Source organism: Caretta caretta, chromosome 5 (genome assembly GCF_965140235.1).
Source record: "Caretta caretta isolate rCarCar2 chromosome 5, rCarCar1.hap1, whole genome shotgun sequence".
Taxonomy (NCBI): domain Eukaryota; kingdom Metazoa; phylum Chordata; order Testudines; family Cheloniidae; genus Caretta; species Caretta caretta.
The window spans coordinates 110,611,187-110,636,619 of record NC_134210.1 but is presented as its reverse complement, the minus strand read 5'-3'; the positions used below and the strand labels follow the sequence as shown (position 1 = coordinate 110,636,619).

General features: G+C 40.6%; 1 protein-coding gene across 3 annotated transcripts in view; it reads left to right on the top strand.

Annotated features, from left to right (window-relative positions):
* The window catches only part of PSIP1 (PC4 and SRSF1 interacting protein 1), a 66,183-nt gene extending 49,362 nt beyond the window's left edge, over positions 1-16,821 (top strand). For 2 of the 3 annotated variants that reach the window (XM_048851289.2, XM_048851286.2), the window contains 4 exons: positions 5,624-5,725; positions 6,007-6,220; positions 9,215-9,326; positions 16,013-16,821. In XM_048851289.2, the coding sequence (XP_048707246.1) occupies positions 5,624-5,725; positions 6,007-6,220; positions 9,215-9,326; positions 16,013-16,076 (492 nt within the window). In that variant the 3' untranslated portion in view covers positions 16,077-16,821. The remainder of the gene's footprint in view (positions 1-5,623; positions 5,726-6,006; positions 6,221-9,214; positions 9,327-16,012) is intronic. The other variant, XM_048851292.1, reaches the window with a different exon arrangement.
* Positions 16,822-25,433: the final 8,612 nt, after the last annotated feature.

Sequence of the window (25,433 nt, the reverse complement as noted above, 5' to 3'; positions counted from 1 at the left end):
GCTTCAAGTGCTTGCATATGTCCATTACGCTGTAGGTGTGTGCATGTCCCACACACTGATGCTGGAGCGTTTTCCTTAGTGGTACGTGTAGGGGTGGCCCCACCCACTTCTTAGCTCCTTGTGCTCCATACAAGGGCAGGAAGGGCATAGCTGCCCTGCCCCTCCTTCAGTTCATTCTTACGGTCCATGGACAGTGGTTGGACCATCTTGTTCCCAGTGAACAAACTTACTGCTGCTTGGTCACTTATCTAATGTTACTCTTTTTGTTTTTTTCCCATCATTTGATTTTTCTTCATTCTAATTTTGTTTTAGTTTGAATTTTTTCAATCCACCATGTCTTCAGGCCTCACCCAGTGCTGGGTAAGCCTATGCCAAGATCCCCAGATCTTGGCACTTTGCTCAGGTTGTCGGAAGCCCATGTCTAACAGAGACCCTCATTAACACTATATCAAGTGCTTAGGCAAAATCTGCTTGAGAGATAGGTGCACCATTTGTTGCAGTTTCAAGACCAAGATGAAAACGCTGAGGAAATAATTCTTTCATTACATCCTAATGGAGGTGGCACTTAGCCTGGCATCAAAACCACCTTGAAACCCCAAGGGAAGCTGTTCCACGATTCCTTCCCAGAGCACTCCCCCAGATGTGTCTATACATAGGGGCCACATGAGGTCCCCATCACTGGGACTTGTCTTCCTCTAGGCTGAGGACTTGAGTGTTTCCTGCCTCAGAAACAAAAATAAGTTGGCATCAGGTTCCTCAAAGATCGGGAATTGGAATTCCTTCAGAGAAGGCTGGTCCAGTACAGATGGCAGAGTGCACTCTCTGCTCCCTGGTACCGGCTCATGCAGCGGGACTTGAACCATTGACTCTGGTGCCCTCCCTGGGCCATTGAAATGGGCTATTTCTTTGGCTGAGACAGATCAGACTTCTCTGATCACAACGGGACAACCCCCCATGTCGGTACCAACAATGTATAAGGCTTATGGCAAAGCAAGGGACTTACGTTTATCGTTACCACTGTTGCCGTTACGTTAGGGTGAGGACTGTCGGCCAGTGTCAGTGCAGGTGCTGATGTTGTCTGCATCAGGACTCTCTATTTTGTACTCATTGGCTACAAGCCAGGTGCCACCCTCTTCAATCTCATCAGTACCGGTAACAGCTCCTCCATGGCGCATGTTACTGCGGCTAGGAAGACATCCAAGACATTCGGCATTGCATTCATGACATAGGTCTAGATCACCTTAGGAGAATGGCAGTTTCTCCTGGCATTCAGATGGAATTAATGTAGGAGCTGACATTCTACATCGCACCCTTGTGCGAAAGGTACCCCTGCCTATAAATGATGCTGTTATGCTGCTCTGTAAAACATGGCGTCAAATCCCTTCTTCCATCCCACCTGTGGCCAAATGAATGAAACATAAATATCAGGTTCTGTCCCAGGGTTTTGAGCAGTTTTATTTACACCCTATGCCAAACTCACTAGTAGTGGCTGTGGTGAATGAAAGGGGTCATCAAGGCTGGGCTAAAGCTTCCCCTAAAGAAGGTGATGCCGATAATCTTGACCTTTTTGGTAAAAAGATTTATTCTATGGTGAATTTACAGCTCTACATTGCCAGTCTCCAGGCATTGTTGTCAAGGTAAAAGTATTCCAACTGGGGGAGACAGTTTGCGAACCAACTGCCGGAAAGTTCTAGGGAACCTTTTCTTTCTGAGCCCAAACGTCTACACTGCAATTTAACAGCCCCTTAGTCTGAGCCTGAGCCAGCTGCAGGTTCTTAATTGCAGTGAAGACATACCCAGTATGATCCCTCACACCAGTCTGCACCTCAGAGTGCTACATGCATGGCTCAGATCAGTATATTTCCCTCACATTCACCACTTGGACAAGTGTATGTGCATCCTGGATGGGGTTTTGTCATCTCTGAAGTGGTGGGTAAGTCAAGACAAAATCTGGAGGGGAGTTTCCTTTGCTCCACCTCTCCCCTCTATGACTCTGGTAATGGATGCTTCAACCATGGTCTGGGGAACACTTCTGGGCAATCTTTAGGCCCAAGGATTTCGGGCTGCCCACAAGGCCCAGGTTATATATAAACATTCTCGAATTGCAAACTTTTTTTGTGCATGTCAGTGGTTCCTGCCTCATATTCAGGGGAAAAACTTTCCCAAGGTCTAACCCACAGCACCACAGCAGTGTTTTATGTAAACAAACGAGGAGATGCCAGGTCAGACAGCATCTGTCAGGAAGCTGTCAAGTTGCGGAATATCTGCATTCGGAGCTTGATCATTCTGAAGGCATCTTACTTGCCAGGGGTTCAGAACAGCTTGGCAGAACACCTACACCAGTCCTTCAGTTTAGACCATAAATGGTCTCTCAACACAACCATTCTATCTTCAGTATTCCACGTAGAGGGTCTTTCATCAGTCAGTCTCTTTCCCCAATTCTGTTACAGTGTGGGCCATAGCCCCAGGTAACTTCAGACACATTTCTATTCCCATGGCAGAAGGACCTGTTATATCCATATCCACTAATTCCCCCTGATTCCGAGGGTCATTCTCAAGCTAAAACAAGATCATGGCAGACTAATACTTAAAAGTTCCAGCCTGGCCAAGCCTGGGGCAACCATTGTGTTCCAGCCTTCAAGGCTTTCCACTTGAGAGCCCTGGCTGTTACCAATAACGAGAGACCTCATCGCACAGAACCATGGCTAGGTACTTCACCCAAATCCTCAGATGCTGTACCTCACAGCATGGTACATCAGTGGTTAAATGCACAGGAGGGTCTCTGTCAGCAGCAGTTCAGAATGTCCTCCATCATAGGAAACCTTCCACAAAAGTTGCTTACCTGAATAAGTGGAAATGTTCTTCAGCTGGCTGGCCTCAGGTAATGTGCTGCCTATTTAGGCAAAGATACACTCAATCCTAGACTACCTCTTGTATCTTAAGGAGTAACATCTGTTGCCCAGCTCCATTAGAGTGCCATCATCTCAACATGTTATCTTTAGATTATTGGTAAGACAGTTTTCATTCACGCTATCATGACCAAGTTTCTGAAAGGCCTAACTAGATTTTCAGTCTGTCAGAGATCTGCACTAACTTGAGATTTGAATTTAGTAGTGTTGGCTCTAATGGATCCTCCTTTCAAGCCTTTAGTGTCATGCTCATTTATATGTGTTCCAGTGAAAGTGGCTTTCTTATTGGCCCTCATCCCCACTAGGTGAGGGAGAGAGCTGAATGCGGTAGTCACAGATCTGCCTTACGCAGTTTTTTTTACAAAAAAAGGTTCAGCTTAAGCCAGTCTGCTTGCTGATAAGGACAAGCGAAGGCGCTCCACACCCTAGATGTTTGTTGAGCTTCAGATTTTTATCTAAACAAGACAGAGCCTTTTAGATTTCTTCACAGCTTTTTGTTTCATTTGCAGAGCAAATCAGTAACAACACAGAGACTCTCAAAATGGATCAGCAGCCTCATTGCTATATATTATACTGCCAAAGGTGTAGCACCTCTAGACAAGCTGACAGCATGCTCAACCAGAGTGCTTTCAGTCTCAGCAACATTTGTGGCACACGTCCCTATTGTGGACGTATGGAAGGCACTGATGTGGTCTTCCATTCATACGTTAACCGGACATACGGTTGCCCATTGCATCATGGGAGGATGCAAATGTAGGAAAAGCAGTTCTGTGGTCCATCTTCTGATGAGACTTTAAACCCCATAACCTGGGGTTACCAGCTTGGGAGTCACCTACAGTGTAATGGACATATGCAAGCACTCGAAGAAAAATGGTTACACACCTTCTCATAACTGTTCAAGATACATTGCATATGTCCATTACATGATCTGCCGTTCTTCCCTGATGGAGTCTATCATTGGCTTCCTTGCAAAGGAACTAAAGGAAGGGCAGAGCAGCTGCGCCCGCATTCTGTGCAGGAGGAGCCAGGAGGTGGGCCAAGCTGCACCCATGGTACTGTTAGGAAAACTCCACAGCACAAGTACACTGGACACACACATGGTCTACAGTTGTAATGGACATATGCAACACCTCGAAGAACAACAGTTACAAGAAGGTAAGTAACTATTTTTAATTGAAACTGAGATAAAAATAATTAAAATACTTCCACTGATATTAGGTTTATAAAAAATATGTCCAGTTCTAGAAAATCTAAGTCTTTGGTTTATTCTGCAGACGATTGACTTGACTCCAAATCAATAAAAAATATTCAACATTTTCAGAGACTTTTTATTATTGAGTTAAACTTGAACTGGCTTTTTTCTTAACCTTTTTTGTGGCAATGTTCTTATCAGGACAAGGAAAGTTGATTGTAGAATAATAATAATCTAACTGATCATGTTTATCGTTAAGCAAACATGGGGAAATATAGTATATTGTGCAGAGACAATAGTCCTGACTTTTTCCCTCCCAGCTAGAGCTGGACAGAAGTTTTTGGATAGATAGCTTATTTGCCAAAAAATGCAGTTTCGACTGACCAAAACTATTTTCAGTTTTGATGTGAATTTGCTGAATATTTTTGGCACGCACTATTTTTGGGGGGAGCCTAGGTGCTAGTCACAAAATGGCTAGAGAATGCAGTGGTCACCCACATTGCAGGAGAGTGCCCTATCCCGTGGGCTATTCTAGTGTGGCTCTTTCTCAGTCTGTTGAAGCTGTTTGATCATATAGTTCATTGGAGCAGGGACATGAACTCCTGTCTGAGTGCCCTAACCAACAGGCGATAAATCCATTCTTTTCTTCTTTCTCTCCCTTCCTCCATTGACTATTCAAGTAATTCATACGAAGTGGAGTGGCTTCAACAGAGAGAGATTGAGAAAGACCCACCCAAGACTATCCTATAGCCCTAATACGTTTGGACACTCACCTGGGAGGTGAATCCCTTCTCCATAGCATGGAGTAGCCCGTAATAGACTCTTCACCCTCAGCACAGGTGCTAAAAGTCTGCATTAAGATGCAGAATATTATCAATAACTTATGCTGGCAGATGGATCTTGTTAGTTCTAACCCAGATATAAAATGTTGGAGTGTCTCTCTGAGGAAAAGGAAACAAAGGGCTGACACAGGGATCCTGCAGGGAAGCTTTAGTACAAGCTGAACTTGGGGAGAAACTTTAGGTCAAAATTTTCATACTTAGGCATTGAAGTATTACATTCATGGAAGCAACAGAAGTATAGGGTGAAGTTTTGATTTTAGTACTTTCATAGTACCAAGGTACATCTAACTTTTTTTCCTAAAAAGTTCTATTTGAGACACGAACTGCTTTGTGTTGAAACAAGTGGTTAAGTTTGAGTTAGACTTTACTATACGTTCTTGTACTATGAACGTGTGAAGTACTCTTTGGTGGGAAAAGTTTGGAATTTAGTTTGTGTCAAACATTAATTTTCTCATTTGTACATTTTTTTTTTTGAGTATACAAAGTTAAGGAGTTTGCATTTATGTACATTGTTATAAATTCCAATCTACTGATAAGACAGTAACTAATATTCTGTGTATATATATTCTAGTACTGCGGATAAGTAATATCAGAAACCAAGGCTTATACGTTTTAAACAAAAAATAAAAAGCTAAAGTTAAGTTCAAGTTGACACTTGAAATTGGCTTCTTGTTTAACAGGATGTGAATAGATGTATTGAGGCCCTAGATGAGCTTTCTTCGCTTCAGGTCACAATGCAACAAGCTCAAAAGCACACAGAGATGATCTTGACACTAAAGAAAGTAAGGTTTGCAACTTCATCCTAAGCAGCATAATATATTGCATCTTTATCCTGAAAGTATAATGTATTGTCTGTCCTTTTGAGTTATCATTTAAGCGGATTCAATTCATTGGACCTTGTGAAAGTTCCTGTTTTGTTTTTCTTTAGAAGTTTGATTATAGTTAGTGGGTTAAGCATTTTAATTGCACTTAGTTTAATATGAAGGATGAGCAAATATTTGTTTAAAAATATTTAAATATAGGATGTGCACAAGTATGTTACATCTTACGCATGTATCTTCAGATACGGAAGTTCAAAGTTAGCCAGGTTATCATGGAGAAATCCACTATGCTGTACAACAAGTTCAAGACCATGTTTCTGGTTGGGGAAGGAGATTCTGTCCTCTCACAAGTGCTGAATAAATCACTTGCTGAGCAAAAACAGCATGAGGAAGCAAATAAAACCAAAGAACAGTGGAAGAAAGGACAAAACAAGAAAATGGAAAAAGAGCAAACAGGTATGTGGTGGTGTCCTCAAACTTCCCCCTGGACAGCTTAACTACATTACCCTAGACAGTCAACTGGTACATGGAAATAGTTTCTATTTTCCATAAACCCATGTTGATTGGCATTAATTAATATTTCCCTTCTTTAACTCTTTTATTAATCAAGTCCCATATTAATCCATTAGCCCAGGATTGCTGACAGATCTATAATTAGCCAGGTCATCCCATTTACCCTTTTTAAATTTTGGCTCAGTAGATTTCTTCCAGTCCTCTGGAACTTCCCTGGTATTCCAATACTTAGTGAAAATCTACCAACAGCCAGCACTTTCAAAACTCTTGGATGCAGGTATCTGGACCTGCTGAATTAAAAATGTCTAGCTTTAATAGCTTGTTTAATGTTCTAAGTTACTAGTGAAATGGAAAGTATTTCATCATCATGATGATATGATTACATCATCTGGCTCTTTCCCAAATACAGAACAGTAATATTTATTGCACGCTTCTACTTTTTCTGCATTGTTATGGACAATTCTGCCAGTTCCATCTAGTAATGGGCCAATATTATTGTTAGAAATCGTTTTGTTCCTAATATATTTCAAATATTCCTTATTTTCTTTAAATTTGCTGGGCATAGAGAGGAATTGTAGAAAATAAATATCTAACTTCTGATTTATATCCATACTATTAACTTCCCCTTTCTTCCATGTGGAGCAGGGGGTAGGTGAGTGGGTGTGTGAAAAATTTGCTTTCACTTTCTCTCTAAGCCATGTTGTTTTTAAACTTCCTTCTTGATATTGGGATTGTTGCTTTTTGAGCATGTAGTAAATGTTCTTCAGCAGTTCCCAGTTATTATTCACATTTTACCATTTAAATTCTTTCTCCCAACTGATTTGGCTCATAATTGTTTTCAGCTTTGAGCCATTGGCCATTTTAAAGCACCAGTTACGTTTACTACTGGTTTGGACTTTATTCTGGGCACACGCAAAAAAGTACGATCAAGTCATGATAACTTGTACCTAAGCCACCACTAATTTTTAATTGTGTGATCAATTCTTTTTTATCCCTCAAAATAAGATCTAATACAGAATTCCCCCATGTCGGATTCAACACTTTTTTGATTAGGAAACTATTGTGTACAATACAGTAAAAGCTGTGGTGTTCGGCACTTTATCAGCTGGAAAGCTCTATTAACCGGCATTACTGACATCTCCCAATACAAATCTTCAGTCTAATAACCGGGACTAACATACTGCCCAGGAGGATTGCACATTCTACTTTTATGCAAAAGAGGAAGAAGACAAGTAAGCAAGCTGATATCAGGAATTTATTCAAAAAGGCGGCTTCCAGGGTGTGTCATAGGGTCATTTGTGTTGTGTTGTCGTCTGTCCCGTTTCTCTCCCCCTACCCCCCACCCACCCCCCAGTTCAGTAATACCAACTAGGTTGATACTGCCCACTTAGTCAGATTGCGGCAAAACTTTTGGAACAGATGTCCATCTTTCTCATTAGTAGGTACTTTCAATACCACTTGACCCAGTCACAGGTGGTACTTAACATTCTCACTGTTTAGGCCACCAATCCTAATAATGAACACTAAAGCAGTACTTGGTTTCTTTATCATGCTTACCTTTTTATTTCTGCTTTCTCATAATTTCCAGCAAAATACTGGAGCAACAGACTATTTAGAGGATTCTCAGGCTGACACAATTTAATAATATTTGAAATTTCATCAGTAAATCAGCATCATACTCTTCTTCCTCACTGCAGCCTCTCCACATACCTGTCCCTCCTGTAGAAACTGTCCTCCCTTTCAAGTGGAGAGGGAGCCTACTGCAATTCCATAGTAAAAATAGTTGTCCTTGGTATCTCCAGTCTGGCCAAAACCAATAAGATTGTTCTCTTCACATTGTTCTCTTGATATTTCCAACGTAACTTTTGTAAACCTATTACTTCTGAACTTAGAGACTTTTCCAAACCTCCTTGAGTTTTTGTTTGGGAATGTGTGTTGTGAAGGACAAGAACAAAGATTACCATGAAAGCAGTAGTTTTTAGCAATAATTTTTATACTGTGATACAGCATTGCCAGAGGGCAGCAGGAGAGTGTTAGAACGGAGCCTTATTCCCTGTAGAGGGAAGAAAGTTTGCTATAGATTAATTAAAGCACCTGAAGCCAGTTAGAGCACCTGAAGCCAGTCACCTGATAAAACCCCCCTGCTTCAATCAGACAAGGAAAGGAGTTGAAGCAGAGTGGATTGGTGTTGGAGCAGAGAGCAGTTTGGAGGAGTTGAAGCAGTGTGGATTGATGTTGGAGCAGAGAGCAGTTTGGAGGGAAGCAGAGGAGAGTTTGGAGAAGTGCTGCGGTGGGCTAAGAAGACCAAGACCCTAGGTAAAGGGACACCTGGTTTGTGCAGAGGAAGGGCAGGAAGCCCCACAAGCTGAAGGGCAGGAGAGGGAAGTAGCCCAGGGGAAGGAACGGCGAGTTCAAGTGGTTTACCGCTATCCCTAGGGCCCTATGCTGGGACCTGGAGTAGAGGGTGGGCCCGGGTCCCTCCCTCTCCACGCCCCTCCTCTAGGACACTAGTGGGGCAGTTAATACCCCAGTTCAGGGGCAAGAAACGGTGCCCTGAAACCTCCCCAAGAAGAGAGAGCGTGAGACTCATCAAAGTAGTGCCAGCAATTTGTCACAATACTTAATGTTTATGATATTTTAGATATTCTTTATAAAATGGGGAATGCTTGCGGTTTTTATTTAAATATTCAAGGAAGTTATGAGGCTGAATTGGGTATATAAAATAGGCCAAAACCTAACGAAACATGTCACAATACCAGCTTTTGCTTTTTAGATACTATTTCAGTTTAAAGTTTCAGGACTAAGTGTGACAAACTTGTACAACACGGAAGTTGATACTCGCCACAAAAGGATCCTGTGGTAACTTAGTTTTGCTTTTTGCCTACTTAATGCACTATGCCGACATTGTGGAGTCTTTTTTGCTTTGTAATTTCAAAGGTTCAAAGATACTGAATGGAGGGCCTGATGCTCAAGACAGTAACCAGTCACACCATAATGGAGACAGCACTGAAGAAAAAAGAGACAAGCATGAAGTTGGCACTAAGAAAAAGTGAGGGTAGTTTTAATCTTTGTAACAATGAATTATACTTGTTCCTCTGTTTTAGAAGGCTTTTTTAAAAAATGAGTAATAAAACTTAGCAATATTGTTAAGTTACTACTTTAGTCATGTTTTGGGTACTTGACTGATATTTTACAAGGTTTTTCCTAAGGATTGTAGGGAAAAACAATGCCAAGTCAATATTTGTCTCAACGTTCAAACTAAAAGTGAGGAAAAAACTGTAGGATAAAAATAAATGCTTCAGACTCTTATTTTGATATTTCTTACTCTAGAAGGTCAGGGGCTGATTTTACAAAAAGTAATGGTAGAGGACAGACCATTTCAGGGTTTCAGGTGTGAAAACAACACTGCAATAAACAGTCCTGATTTACTAGATTTCAGACTGTCTAATACAACCACAGGTGGAAACTGTTTTAAATTTGGAAGCAAAGGCAGCCCAGGTTAAGGGGAAAATATGACATAGAAAATTATGTGAAACTGCTGTATTTCTACCATCAAACTTTTTTACAAAATATCTGTAATTCATGTAACATCCACTGATTAATAAACATGTTAAATTGCGAATTTTAATTATAAAATTCTCAAAATATAATCAGTTTATTCAAACTGTTTTACTATGAAATCTCAAAATACTGTGGTGAAGGGGGGCAGATTTATTAAATGTTTTGAGAGGTTCAGGTGTTGTGTTCTGATCAAGCTGTTTTCTGCTTGTTTGTGTTCCTTAATGGTCTAAATATTTAAAAGGAAAGCTTTGTAAAATCACTTAGGTGGAAAATAATTAATACATATCACTCCAAACCTCCTCCACAACATTGTCTGTCAATGTGGTGCCATATAGACAAGGATGGCAGCAGTATGTTGTGTGCTGGGACAGCAGTACCTTGTGTGCGGGGAGTAGACTGGCTATATTATGGGGTTTTAAAAGATGAAAGAAACTTTAAATCACTTGTTTGCTGAAACCTCCTCCTTCGGGTGCTTGTCCGTATACTATGTTCTGCTAGTGGTGAATGTGCCCAGCGCACTTGAGTTCATATTCTTTTAGTGACTCATGTTGGGGGCCGTGCCTGTGACCTGAGTGTCTTGTGCTCCTCATTTCCATTTCATTGCCTGCGGCTATAAGTTTAAATTTGTAGAGGCAGGGAACCTTTGCTTCCTATGCAGCTTCTTCTTATGTAAATCGTTGTAGAGAGTTAGGTGCTTGGTCATTAGTTTGGCTTTAGGACTAGTGCTAGAGGTTTTGTTTGATAGTTTTTCTTTCTTCAGAAGAAGACTCACTTGTTTGTTTTTTTGCCTAAGAGTTAGCACTAATACTGGGAATTGGTCATTATGACTGAATGCAAATCTCCAGGCTTTAAAAATTGCCTTTTGTGTGGGGTTGTAATGCCTCTCAGTTGTGGCATACCAGATGCTTGTTGAGTCTGGATAAGGGGCACTTTATAGAATGATGTCATCTGTAAATGTTTTTCTAAAAGAACCCAGAGAACTGGGGAGATAGTCTTGTTTGAAATTGTTCCTTTGAGTGAAGTTAAGGAATCCCTCATCAGAGTCTGGGATGCCTGAGTCAAACTTTTGAGCACTTGTCATCTAAAAATTCTCCTGATGGCTCCTCTATGCGTGGAGCTGAAGTTCGTGTTTCTAAAGATGCTTGGCAAAATCTCCAAGGCCAGGGGGAAGAAGGAGCGCCAACTTCACAGAAAGAGGAGATTTAGGGATCCTTCACCAGATCCCCCTCTCAAGCCTCAGACAAAAAGGGTAGCATGAGGCCTAAAAAAGGTGTCTCTGGCACCCAGTCAGGCACTGGTCACTGTGCCTTTGACCAGCTTCCTCGGTACTGCATAAAATACCTAGTACTGACCTCTTAGGATGAAGCCTCTAGTACTGATGTCTACAGTACCGTCTACCTTGGTTCTGACATGTCGTTGTCTGCCTGGTACCAAAGGCCTGTACATGTTTCTTCAGTACTGGGCTCCCCACTATTAGCAGTCATGAAGGTGTCTCTCTGGTTCTGACTGCTGCTCCTACACCACTATTGAGTGTGTCAGCAATACTGACCAGAGCAGAGTCTGGGGGTGCTGCCTGTAGCCTAGCTGGTACAGTTGCTTCTCCTTAGGAGACTATTCATTCTCTTCAGGCTCGAAGGGAAGTTTCATTGGCTAATTCCATGGGGTATAGGTATTCAGGCCAGTATACACTTGATAAAGAGAGCGTCAAGAGCTGTCTTATTACCGTAAACCTAGAAGCTGTAGAAGAGATAGTACTCCCTAGTATCCTCCTCGTTGGCCTTATTGGACTCTGGTATCCTCCTCGTTGGCCTTATTGGACTCTCTGGGGAATCTATCATGCTAGAACGCCAGTGTCTGCATCCGAATCTAGGGCTAGATCCCCCTTCACCTCACTTGAGAGCCTTACAGCCTGCTGAACAGACTAGTTACAGCTCTGATTAGTAGTCACAAGCAGAGGACCATCCTGTTCCAGCTCATTCGTCATTCCTGGATGAGGTGGTTCCTTTACCTCAACCCCAGATGGTTACAACATATTCCACACTTGTTACACAGAATGGCTGACACACTGACAATTCCAGCTGAGGTGGTCCAGTAAAAAAAACCACACAAGTTCCTGGACATCCTGTGACTCTCGGTACTAGTAATTCTTGAAATGCTCCTCAATTAAACCGTTTTAGAGCTGGCTAAGTTGCTCTGGCAGATGCCTGCAACATCAAAGAGAGCAGAATGTCACTACCAAGTGCCTTCAGAGGGTTTCGAGACTTCTTTTTATATTTGTTCCACACCCAGGTCTTAAGTGATTTACTACGGTGTATGAGAGATCAGGACAGAGCCAATCAAAAGACAAGAACTCTTTATCTCCCCCCCCCCCTCAAAAAAAAAAAGATTTACTTGGATGTAAAAACTATTCTACATCATCTCCAAATTAGAATTTCCAATTTACCAGGTCATGCTGGTGAAATATGATTATTTTAATTGGGACTGCATATCTGCTTTTGCAGACAAACTTCCTCAACACAATTTGGAGGAGTTTGTTGCTGATAGGCAAAGGTGCATACATTCTTCCAAGCAGCCCTTGATGCTGCAGATACAGCCATAGATCTAGAAATTATCTCAGTTGATATGAGGAAGTTGTCATGACTCCAGTCACCAGGGATTTCTAAAGAACAAATTACAACTGTGGATCTTCTTGAGAGATGTGAGCTTTTCAGTGCTAAAACAACTGAGGCCTTACACTCTCTGAAGAACTCCCATGCTATGTTGAGATTCTTTGGTGCAGGAAGGTAGACCAAGGGTAAGTATCTCAAGCCTCAAGCACAGCAAAGTCAATATTTTTACACCGAATACAGGCAACCTGATCTACTTAAGAAGTGCCAAAAATTCCCTAGACAGAAGTCAACTTTATTCACCACCCTGTTGCTTATCAGCCCTCATTGTCCTCAAGGAAGCAGATATGATTTCTTGATGGGAGCAACGTAAAAATTCTGTATGATCCTCCTATTGTATCCTCTCCATTTGGGAATCATGTTTTTAAATTTTGGGGAGGATCTGGAGCACCACCATTACGGATCATGACATCCTGGAAATTGTGGAGATGGTCTAATGCATTCAGTTCCAGATCTCCATCCCCTCTCCTGAAAGTATGCTACTTCAGGAGATGGAATCACTTCTGAATCTCAGAGCAGTAGAGTAGTTCCTCAAGATCATAGGGGAAAGGGGTTTTACTTATTTTCTGTTTCCAAAAAAGAAGGGGGGTGGTGTAATCCTGTTCTGGACTTGAGACAGCTGAACACTTTCATTTGCAAGCTGAAGTTCAGATGGTGACTCCAGTATCATTAGTCCCAACCTTAGATCCACATGACTGACACACAGCTCTCTACTTCCAAGACCATATTTTCCATATAGCAATTCACCTTTGCCATAGAAGGTATCTGAGACATCAAGTGGGCAATTCCCACTACCTCAAATTTAGGGGTACTACATACCTTCACACTTATGGTGGCCAGATTCCTAAAAGGCCTTGTAAAAGTATATCTCCCAATTAAAGAACCTCCATCTTCTTGGGATCTAAATATTTGTATTGACAGGGTTAATGGCCCACCTTTCTAGCTATTTAACTGCATGTTCCTATTTCATCGTTCCATCAGAACAGTCTTGCTAGTGGTAATGACATCGACCAGAAAGATAGGAGAAATGCAAGTGCTAGTGGCAGGGCCTCCATGTAGGTCTTCTCATTTAAGACATGGTGTCTTAAGATTTTACTGAAAGTAATCTCTGCATTTCTTTTAAATTGGGTTATATACCCATATGTACTTTTTCCTAAAACTACTTTCAGACAAAGGCAAGACTAAGCTTCACACCCTAAATGTTCTACGGGTGCTCTTTCTTCATAGATATAACCAAGTCAATTACAGTGTACTGAGACTGTTCACAGCCTATAGAGACAGGGTGAAAGACCAGGCAATTTCAACAGAGATTGAATTTCTCCTTTTCTTAAGATATGCTACGAATTGACCAGTGTAGACCCAGCTCATTCTATTTTGCTTTTTTGAGAAATGTTCCATGCTGGAGATATGTAGGGCACCTACTTGGGGTTGAGAGGACATGTTTGCCCCAGCGTTTCACCACAGTGGAAGCATCAATATCTGAAGCTAATTTTGATAGGTCTGTCCTACAGCTATTAAGGTAGACTCCTAGCACCCTCCTCCTGTAAGCTAGGTCACTGTTTAAGTGCCACCAACAGTAGAATACGTATGCACAAACACTCGAAGAAGAAGAAAAAACTGTTACTAACCTTGCAGTAACTGTGGTTCTTTGAGATGTATTTTCCATATATATTCCATGACTGGCCTCCCTTCCCTGCTACTTCGGAGTCTAACACCTGGCTTTGGTATTGGTGAAGGAACTAAGGGGTGGTTGGCCCTGCCCTTTATGCCTTTGAAGAAATAAGGATACTTTGGAGGCCCCACCCTCCAATGGACACTGCTGGCCAGAAGAATCTGAACTTGAGTTCATTGGGCACCTGTGTACCAACAATGGAATATATATGTCCAACACATGTGGAAGAACCACAGTTACCTTCAGGTAAGTAACAGTTTCTTATCCTTGCTATTTGGCATTTGCACTTAAACTTGTTGGTGCAGTTTTAATATTTCACTAATGTCCCTTTTAAAACTCAAACGAGAGAAAGCAAGTATCTGCTTGTAAAAATAAGCTAACTTTCTCGAATGTAGATTCTTAGCTCTTGGCATTTGAGTTTCACATGGTTCTCATGTTTTCTGTATCTCTCTGTAATATATGGGAAGAGTCCCGTAAGAGTGGAATGACTATTTCAGCACACACCTGCATTCCCATTGATGAAAGAAAAAAAAGTAAGGAGTAGAGAAGAGGAATGAAACTGGTTATCCTGGGAGTGTTGGCTGAAACTTTGTAAACTGTGGTTAGCAGAGGGAGATCTTTGCCTTATCTACACACATTCAAGTTAAGAAGATAACAATTTCTAATTTTTAGCTGATTTAGTTAAACCAGTGCAAACCCATGTGTGGATACTTGTAAGAAATAAGAGCAACTGGAACAACTTATTTTGATTTTGCTTTAAACCTGTTCCCAAACAATTTATGCTAAACTGAAATAAGCCTGGTTTAAACCAAAATAAGAGTCTACACATCCATTTGCATCAGTTTAGGATTAGAATTAGACTAAATCAGTTCTTAAATTCACAACAATTGGCACAACTTTCTCGTGTAGAGAAGCCCTTAGACTACAAACTTGATTCTTTTCCATGATAAAACTGACATTCCCAGGTTAGATGTCTTAAAACCAGCCTTAAACTTATGCAATACAATCTTGTCAACCAAATAGGCTGCGTCTCCAGCTGTGAAGTGACATTTTCTTACTGTCAGTTGTTTTTCACAATAATATAGCTGAATGAATTGTGTTATGCACCATATCCCTTAACATTTACATTAACCTTCTTTTACTAATCTGTTTCTATTCACCTTGTTTACTGTATTCATATGTTTATTTCCTCATTCTTTTATACAAAACACCCTAAGGTTATCTGAGCAAACAGTCCATAAACTTGTTTCTAAATTTACACTGCAGTCTAATGAACAATAGTGCTCATGTAAACAGTTCTGTACTACTGCACAAAGTAATCACAGATGCATCTTTAACCCATCTGCTAGCTAGAAAAATCTGTATTTTCATAACTTTTGAAGATGTATTATAATAGCTTGAGAAAACAGTGGAGAGTTACATCTTTCCCAGATATGTTCAATAGGGACAGGTTAAGAAGGACCCTTTTCCCCCCTCCCCCTCCTTTCTGTTTGACTTAATAGGCATGCTTACCATTTAACTAAAATATCTTGTAAAAAATCTGGACACATGTTGAATAATTAGTGCACTGGAACAATATTAAGTTACAACTAGTAATTTATGATGCATCACATTACTTTAACGTGTTCACACGAGAGAAGTCTCAAGGTCTATTAGCAAATTGTTCAAAGAGGATTAGTTACTAAATGAGCATGACTAGCTGGGAAGGGTGAATAACATTGAGGCTTTTAGTCTATAAAACTACTCTGGGTCTAGTAATCTTTACTTATTGCATGGGGAACTTCACGTTTGGCGTGAGGGGAGTATTAACCTCTTTCTGCTTTATTATTTCTCTAGAACATCTGATGAAGAAAGAGAGCTTGAAAAAACATCAAAGGACTCTTCCTCTGAAAATAAATGATACCACTGGAATTTTTTTTAAAGTATAAATAAGAGGATTGTTTAAGTTTTGGATTTCAAATGCAGACTGCTGAAAGTTTTAAATAATTTTATAAGCATAGTATTTTAATGTTAAAAATTTTGTGGAATAAAAGTCCCCTTTAACCTTGGTTTTAAAAGTATTTAAACATTCTTGCTGGTAGTTTTGTCCAGTATTATACAGGCTATACACAGTTCAAATGTGAAAAGAAAGTCCATTTAGGAAACTGAAAAAATGCTTGTATGTCACAGGAGTTAGAGCTGTAGTATATTTTTATCTGACTGCTGTATGTTAATGTCTAGTTAATAGCAGGAAAAAGTATAAACAACTTTTTAAAACTGCTAGACTGCTTCATTTGTATAAACCTATTCTCTTCCTAAAATACTGACCTGTTTGTGCATAGTTTTCAAAACTCTGATGTTTGTCAGATTTGTCTTTTCACTGTGTTTTGTAGGAGTTGACAGCATTTTTATAGCAATTAAAATGTTAATGTATAAGTATACTCAATTACTCATTTTTTTAAACAAAAGTTTGGTTTTGTTCTTGCAACCTCATTGTGCCAATATATAATGCTATGTGACCTTCCGTGGTATGCTTTTGGTATTATAGATGTCATACTAGGAAAAAAAATGACCTGATATTTCTATTGTACCTATTGATGCACATAGATCAGTAAAGATAGTCTTGAACAATTTATAAAAAGTAAAGAATTTAAATGGATACAGAAGCAAGTGACTGCGCATATTTTTTTTGTGTTGGGAGTTGCTTAAATTAACACCTGTTCATATGATTCAGAAGTATCATTGCCAACCCCAGGTCTAATTTTGAAAATCTAAAGGAACAAGAAAGAAGATTGATCCAAGAGTTTGTCTTGGAATTAGTTTAGGCTACAAGACCTAAGTTTCTTTATATCAAGGAAACACTATAAGGAAGACTTTCAAAGCCACAAAGGGGACAAAGCACCCAACTCCTATTGAACTCTCCTTTGTGTCCTTGAAAATATCCCCTTTTCTCTCCTTTTTTCATGAAATACAAAGATTAACATACCTTCCCTGTGTCTTATTTTAAAACTTATTTCAGGAGGTAGACCTAGACAGTTGAGATTTTCAAAGTTCTGCAGAACTTGAATGTATCTTTGTGAGACTGAATTTAAGAAAATGAATGTAGCACTCCTTTGACAGATAGGATGGTGAATTTAGAAATCCAAGCTCAGCATTACACCTGCCAGTGTCCCATCAGATTGATAATTATATATCATCTGTGGGAGGCTGAAAATGTTTAGGTGTCAGGGATTTGTTCTGTATATAGTGTCCAATTACTTCATATATTGCAGTGTTTTTACCCAATATTCAGTCATGTTTTTCCATATCAAATGCTGCTAGATAGACAAATGTAGGTGTGAAGGCAGCAGGTGGTTCCCTATCATCAAAATCACTAAGAGAAAAGGGAAGTATTGATATTCTGTTCCATTAGTACTTTATCAGAAGGTTGTTTCTAGTATTGGAAAGTTAAAATTGTTTACTGTTGTGAAACAGTCTTCGCAAAACTGTGAAAGTTTACCAGCAGGGGCAGAACTTGCCTGCCAATCACGATGGTGTTCAGGTGAAGGGAATTTTTACTTGGCCAGCCCCCCCAAAAATAAAAACAGATGCTGGGGCAAATAACATTTAGGAAGTTTGTTGTACAGAATTGTTTTCTTATAGTATTCATTTTTAATAGCATAGTGATTGCATTATTGACACTAACATTTCAAACTTGAGTGAATCTAATCAAAGATATTTATATAACTGTGTACATATACATACATACTGATCCAGTTAGGCAGATGCTACAGCTATCATTGGTGTTTTGAGTTTCTGTATCCAGATGCACTGGTCTCATCACTGAATTTGATGAGATTAATTCCATGTTCCCTGACTCTTCATGAGTCTTTTACCAACCCCTTAAATTCATTTGACTGTGGATATTGTATGAAAATATTTTCTAACAATTGCAGGAGCAATACAATATCAAATCATACTGTTGCATTGATATTCTACACTGTTAGTCTCAGTACAGCTTAGTCTGTATGTAGGGAAAAGAAATCACAAATGCAAAATCATATTTGAGATTTAAGACAGTGGCCTTACCCCTCTTGCCTCATTATCTGTATCTATTACAACAGCATCTTTTGTTACATCATCACAAAACCTTCCACTCTAAGAAAAAGCAACTACATATGCATCCATTGTTGGAGGGGAAAGATACAATTTAAATACTACACACCACTTTATTTACCATATCAATAGAGGAGCAATAGGAAAGTGTCTCAGATAAGAGTTTTAGCATTCATATTGATCTAAAATAGCACAGCCCATCTTCAGAATTATTTAGAATAGGAGGGCCTTCCAGAAAGGGCAGATATGCTCTGCAGTTAGAGCATTTCTATGCAGAAATCAAGCACCAAAATGATTTAATTTCAAACTAACCATTCTCCTTTTTCCCCGCAAGCAAGGATCAAGGCCTGGTATGTCTACATTGAAGCTGGAATGTGTAAATTCAGGCATGAGACACAGCCATGCTAATTCTAAACAAGCTAGCATGCTAAAAATAGAAATGTAGCCATGATGGCAGGGAGCGGCTATCCCTCCTCTCCTCCCTAAGTATGTATTTATGGTCTTGGACTGGATTGTACTGGGGGGGTAGCTAGTCCCTCCCTTCACACCACCACAGCTACACTTCCCTTTTTAGTGTGCTACCTTGATCAGCACTAGCATGGGTATGTCTCCTCAAGATGGAATTTATACTTTCCAGCTCTAATGTATATGTACCCTCAAGTAAAAGGTTCTTATAAGGTCTTGGCCCCTTAGGCACTATTTTCTTGCATTCTGCAAAGAACTAAAAATCAGCTGCTGATCAGATCCTGAAATGAAAGTGGTAAATCTGCCTGGTTATAACTCTTGCTCAGTCTCTGCCTCTACTTGCACAGGTGCTCAGGAGAAGGGCTAAAAGAGTGACTGATTGGGGGGGTAGAGGAGGGGAGAATGCCTTACATAGTTGAGCCCCTGAGGTTCATTAGAATGGGAGTCTTATGTAAACTAACTTACTTCCTTGTTATGTTATCTCTTCACAGGACTTTGTTGACTAAAAATATTTTGTTTGCTAAATCATTTCAGCATCTTAGAATGACCTGTGGGCTTTGGGCAAAACTAGTAGTTAAACCTGTTGGGGCATGGTTTATTTTTCTTGTCTTGTGTGCATTGTACATTGCTAGAACCATGCGTTCCTTCTACAACAACCCACAACTTGAACATGATCCTTCAGCCAGGCTTCAAACGCAACACTATAGAAATGATACTAACACAGTGCTGTGAAGAAAAAGTTTAAGATCATTTAATATACGTTCTAGTTGGGCATCTCTGTAGTAGGGCATTTTATTTAGTGCAGGTCAATAGCAATGTCTAGGTAAACTCTCTCATTGGTCTGGCAAAAAACTTGCATTACACTTATCAAAAATAAATCCTCTTGGCCAACTGCTTGCTTACCTTACAAAATATATAGAGTACCATGTGCCTGTGAAGACAGCTTAACCAACAGAATAAGTGGTGTATTGTGGAGAGTCAAATGGAAATGAACAATTTTTCAGTGCTTATACTAAACTTAGCTTTTTGGAACAAACTTCTTGTCATTCTTCATAACAGTAGCAGTGTAGGGTGTATTAATGTGAAGACCAAGAGCACTGCAGTTTTTTTCTTAGCTGGCTGTAGGGCATAGATGGAAAGTTTAAGAATCACTCAGTTTTATTGCATCTTGTAAGTGAGACATTTTTCTAAATTAGCACTTAATATTAATTCTGTTACAAATTAGTAAACATACAGTTCTATAAACTTAGGCTCCATTTTTTAAATTTCTCAATTGCACAGTGTCAAAACTATAGATGCAAGGATTTGTTTATTTTCCTACATGTTTAAGGAAAAAACTCCCGATACATTATCTGAATTAACGTGAACTAAAATTGAGTCCCTGGGTAGCTCAATGTTTATTTTAAGTGGATAGCTGTATGTGTATTGATGGAGATATCTATGTCTGTATTGTCACGCATATCTATTACACATAAAAATTTAACTTTTACATTAGTAGTTTTCCTTATCATTTTTATGCTCCAACAGTATTCATGAAGACTAAGTAATAAAGCACCAAAAATAATACATATGCAGTGTCTTTCCCTAGGTCCCCTAATCCCCTTCAACCAAAACAGGGATAGCTATATATAATATCTAGGGAAGGTCTCCACTATTTTCCTAATCAGGAGTTTTGAACAAGTAAAGTAGAGAGGGTTCCTGAATGCCCCATCTCAACTTTTAGAAAACACTTAGTACCTTAAAAGGACTAGCCCTCAAGGAGACAGTTAAAATTTGCAGTGGGGACAGGCAGGGTTGTAAATCTTTAGCCCAGTTACCTGACCCTGATACAACATAATTAAGTTGTGTCTCATGATAAATGTAAGTGGGTCCCTAGACTCTACTGTTTTCATAGTGTAGATGGGTCTTTCTATTTAAACCTGAATATAGGTACTATATAGTTGAACTAATATTTAGCCTTAAGTATTAGAGTTTAAATTTAGCATTTCTGTTGTGCAGGTGGATAACACCATGTCTATTATGCTTCACATTTTTATTAATGATATAGTTCCATTGCTGTGCATGACCCTTTACAATAGAGGTTATAGCCTTGCCTTGAGAAACCTACACTCAAAGGCCCCAGTTCTGCAGATTAAGCTGCATAATTGGACCATGGACCCACTCAGTGTAACTTGCTATTAAGCACTGAATTTTAGTGCATCCATAGATTTAGCTCCTGTGCATGAGCAGTTTTTGTCCCTTAACCAGAAATATATAGAAAACACAATTTGCATCCATACTGTTTGCGCTGAGTGATTAAGAAACTAAACAATCCCTCAATTTGCAGAATTGATCATTGATCTTTGTATACTTAACTTTTAATAGAATTAAAATATAAAATTATGTACTAGGTGTAGCAAAATAAAATGTCTTCCTTACAGGATATTAAAACCACCACCTTGAATTCCACCTCCAAATTCAACAGTAGCCACTGCTGCTCCCAATATAACCGTCAACTGTCTACACATCAAAATTAATCCAGAATAAGGTAAGGTGAGAATTTAAAACAGATTTTCCTCATATGAAATGTATACACTGTACAGTTGGCCAAATGCATTAAGGGAGATGGTTAGGAGTTCACTTGTTTCTAAACCAATCGACAAGGACTCTACGCAGATACCAGTGTGGACCGTTGGTCAAGCTCCTGTGCCATTGTCCACCTGGCCCTCAGAATAGAGAGCATAGTGGCAGTGTCTGGACCATCACTGTGCTCCAGCAATCCCTGGCTTAAATTCTGGCTCTTTGGGGTCACAGGCAGCTGGGTAGAGTAACACTAAACTACAGCATGCAGGAAGCTTTCAATCAACCCTAACATGGGAGCTGCAAATGGCTTCTTTGCAGCCTAAAATCTATTGTGTACATATGAAAATTTGGGATTCTGTACTTTATTAGAAACCCGTAAGAGTTTAGTTATAAAAGTTGTTTAAGTTCAAGTACACAAAAGGTTGTTACAAGGAGGAGGGGAAAAAATTGTTCTCTGAGGACAGAACAAGAAGCAATGGACTTAAATTGCAGCAAGGACGGTTTAGGTTGGACATTAGGAAAAACTTCCTGTCAGGGTGGTTAAGCACCAGAATAAATTGCCTAAGGAGGTTGAAGAATCTCCATCACTGGAGATTTTTAAGAGCAGGTTAGACAAACACCTGTCAGGGATGATCTAGCTAATACTTAGTCCTGCTGTGAGTGTAGGAGAGTGAACTAGATAATCTCTTGAGATCCCTTCTAGTCCTATGATTCTCTCACATTTTCTTTTGCTTGAATGACAGGGCTAGAGTCTGGGAAGGTATAAATCCTTCCCTCGTCAGTCATCTTGTACTGCATTCTGATCTGTCTTTCATGGACATGAAAGACAGTCATGGTTCTCCTAAGTTATTATTTCCACTTGTTTTTTTCCAAAGTGGATTAAACTAATTCAGAATAAGGCACTCTTACTCTGGAGTAAGAGAATCAACACATGGAGTTCATCAGGAGCAGCTATTCTGGAATCACTCTATGTGCAGATGTGCCATTAGCAAACTGTCACCACATTCAGTTTCTATGTGATCTCAAAATGTAGCCTTGTGTAGAGTGCATTAAAACAGTCAAATGTTGATGGGACAGAGGCATGGCTGTGCAGCTAAATCTGCAAACAAAAAAAAAACCTTACTCACTTTATACATGCAGATGGTTGCTTTACACTGGGATTTGTACACCATCCACATGCTTAGAGCTGGTCAGAAAGTGTGTTGTAATGCTCAGGAAAATTTTTTTTGAAGAAAACATTTTTCAGTCTACCCATGGAATTTTGCAATGTGTCCCTATACCTGTTCTATACTGCACTGTGTTCTGGGTACTGATCCCACAGTTCAGCTTCAAGCAACTGCACATGTCCCTTTCACTGTAGGTGTGTGCATATCTTGTGCACAGTTGTCAGATTTTTCCCTCCATGGTACCCATGGGGGCAGTGTGAGTGCCCTGTGGTACCTCGCACCACTGCACACAGGTATAAAGGGCCACACTGCCCCTTCCTACTGCCAGCAACTGTTGTTGGAGCTGCAATCCTTTCATTTGCTAGTCTTCCCTCTTTTAGTGTACATAGTACCTAGAGTATTAGTTTTCAGTCTATTGTATTCGTACGTAGTTAGATATAAGAACAAATTTAGAGTATTTTTCTAGAGGGGCATTACCAGTTCCCAATTGGGTACCAGACTAATGCCATCTCCTCCAGGCTTCAAGGCCTGTCGCTCATGTAACAAATCAATGCCAGTGAGCAACCCACACCTCAGCTGCCTTAAGTGTCTGGGAGAGGTGCATGTGAGTGACCAGTGTCTCATCTGTACAAGGTTCAAACCCCAATCAAAAAAAAAAAAAAAAAAAGGACAGGGCTGCCACACTCAAGTACCTGCTTATGGAATCTGTGTATGTTCACATCTGTTAGGAGTGCTCCCCTGATCCAACTGAGTCAAGAGGCAGATTCTCAGTGGTGGTACCTAAGAAGAGGCTACATAAGTCTTCCAAAGATTGGCTAAAGGTGCCTTTGAAATCTACGGTGAAGGCACTGAGCGGAGGTAAGCTCAAAGAGGCAGTCCGTAAATCAGGAGGGATTGCTGACTCTGAAGCCCAGGAAGGAGCTGTTCAGACCAGTTTCTGAAGGGCCAGTGCACCTTTTATTATGGGAGACTCAAGAGCCCTTTCTGGTGCTGTCTACACCCAAGTCTTTCGAGGCAGCCACAAAGTTGCTTAACCTATTGGTGCCTGCTTCCCTCAGTGTTCAGGAATCTCACCTGTACTGAGATTAGAGCATGCCCCTACAGTCCCAGCTCCAGAGTACCATTTGGTACTGGTGACTTCTAGAGTTGCTGAACCTCTCTGTTGGGTTCTCTCCAGAAGGAAGCCAGTGATAATCTTGGCAGTACCCCCATCTCCAGTCTCAAAGCCGGTCTTCCTGGTACTGACGGGGTCAGCTTCCCTGTGGTCTGAGGACTTATCAGACCAAATGTGTCTTGTAGTGAGCATACCTAGTAACCCCAGTGGGATACCTGTTCACTATGTCTCGGCTCTCTAAGGATCTATGGCCTGTATATCTGGATCCTACCACCACATCAGTGGCCCTTCTAGACCCCTTGTGGCTTCCCTCCACATTCTAGAGCCTCTCTGCTCCCATTCCGCCCTTCTACATCTGCTAGGTGCCAGGAGCATCTGCAGCAGGGTTACTGCTTTCCCTCCCTAGTGCAGGCATCAGTACCATGCAGGGGAAGCAGCGGGCTGAGGACTCTCCTGTGGAGGACTGGAGAGGGACCGCCTCAACAACCCACAGCCTTCTCTTCTTCGTCTCCTTCTGAAGCAGTAGTGACTGAGTCTATGTTGCCCCCTTCTCATAATTTCAGAACTCATCAAGACTGGCTGAGGAGGGTGGCTGTAGCTCTAGATATCCAACCAGAAGATGTGCAAGAAAGGACACAGGCTCATGGACATTTTAGCCTGTGCAGGACCCTCTAAAGGTAGCTCTTCCTATTAATGAGGCCATCCTGGAACCTGTCAAGATGTTATGGCAGACCTTGACCTCCCTGTTCCCCACTGCTAAAAAGGGTGGAGAGAAGATACTATGTCCCTTCACCTGGATTTGAGCACTTCTGCACATGTTCCTCCAGGCACCCTGGCAGTTGCTGGTGCTAACAAAAAAGAGAGACAGGCCTCAACTCTGAAAGAAAAAGACCAGATCAGCAGAAAGCTTAATTCCATTGAAAGTTTACAGTTTAGGATCATGAACCAGCAGGCTCTCCTGCCTCATTACGATTTTAGCCTTTGGGATAATATCCTGTTCAAATTTCAAAGAAACTTCCAGATGAGATAAAGCAGAAGTTCATTGCGATGGAGGAGGAGGGCAAATTAGTTATCAAAACAGCATTGCAAGCGAGCCTGGATGGGGCAGACTCTGTTGCTCAAGCTATAGCTTCTGCTCTCACTATGCGGCATTCATCTTGGCCTCATTCATGAGATGCAACAGACCACTGAAGACCTCCCATTTGAAGGCCTCTTGCTCTTTTCTGATAAAACGGATGAGAGGCTTTATAGACTTAAGAATTCGAGGGTGACCCTTAAATCTCTAGCGATTTATACACTGGTAAAAAAAAAAAAAAAAAGTTTCACCCACAGCAGTCCCAGCGGTTTCATCCCTTCTTGCCACACACCAAGGACCTGTGCAAAAAGAGAGAGAGAAGTTACAAGAGGCACCCTCCATTTCCCCCCTTCTTCTGCACCTGCCAGTTCTTCTAGGAAAACTGGGTCTTCTAAACAATCATTTTGACCTGTTGGTTGAGAGCAGTTTACCACTTCCCAGAGTACTATTTTTATTCAGCCCAATTTTGACCAACTGTCTATCCCGCTTCCTGAGTGTTTGGACCTACATCACTATGGATCAGTGGGTGTTAATCACAGTCGAACAGGGATACACCCTTCAATTTATTTCTATTCCCCCTTTTCATCCGCCTTTCTAGCCCCTCTTCACAGGCCACTTTCACAAGTGTGCCTTTTCATGAGATGTAGTCTCTCCTTCTCGTGGGGGCCATACACCAAGTCCCTGTGTCATTCAGACAGAAGGGATTTTACTCCCATTTCTTCCTAATCCTGAAGGCAAAGGTGGGGTTTCAGGCCTATTTTAGATTTAAAGCAGCTAAATAAGTTTCTAAAGAAAACAAAA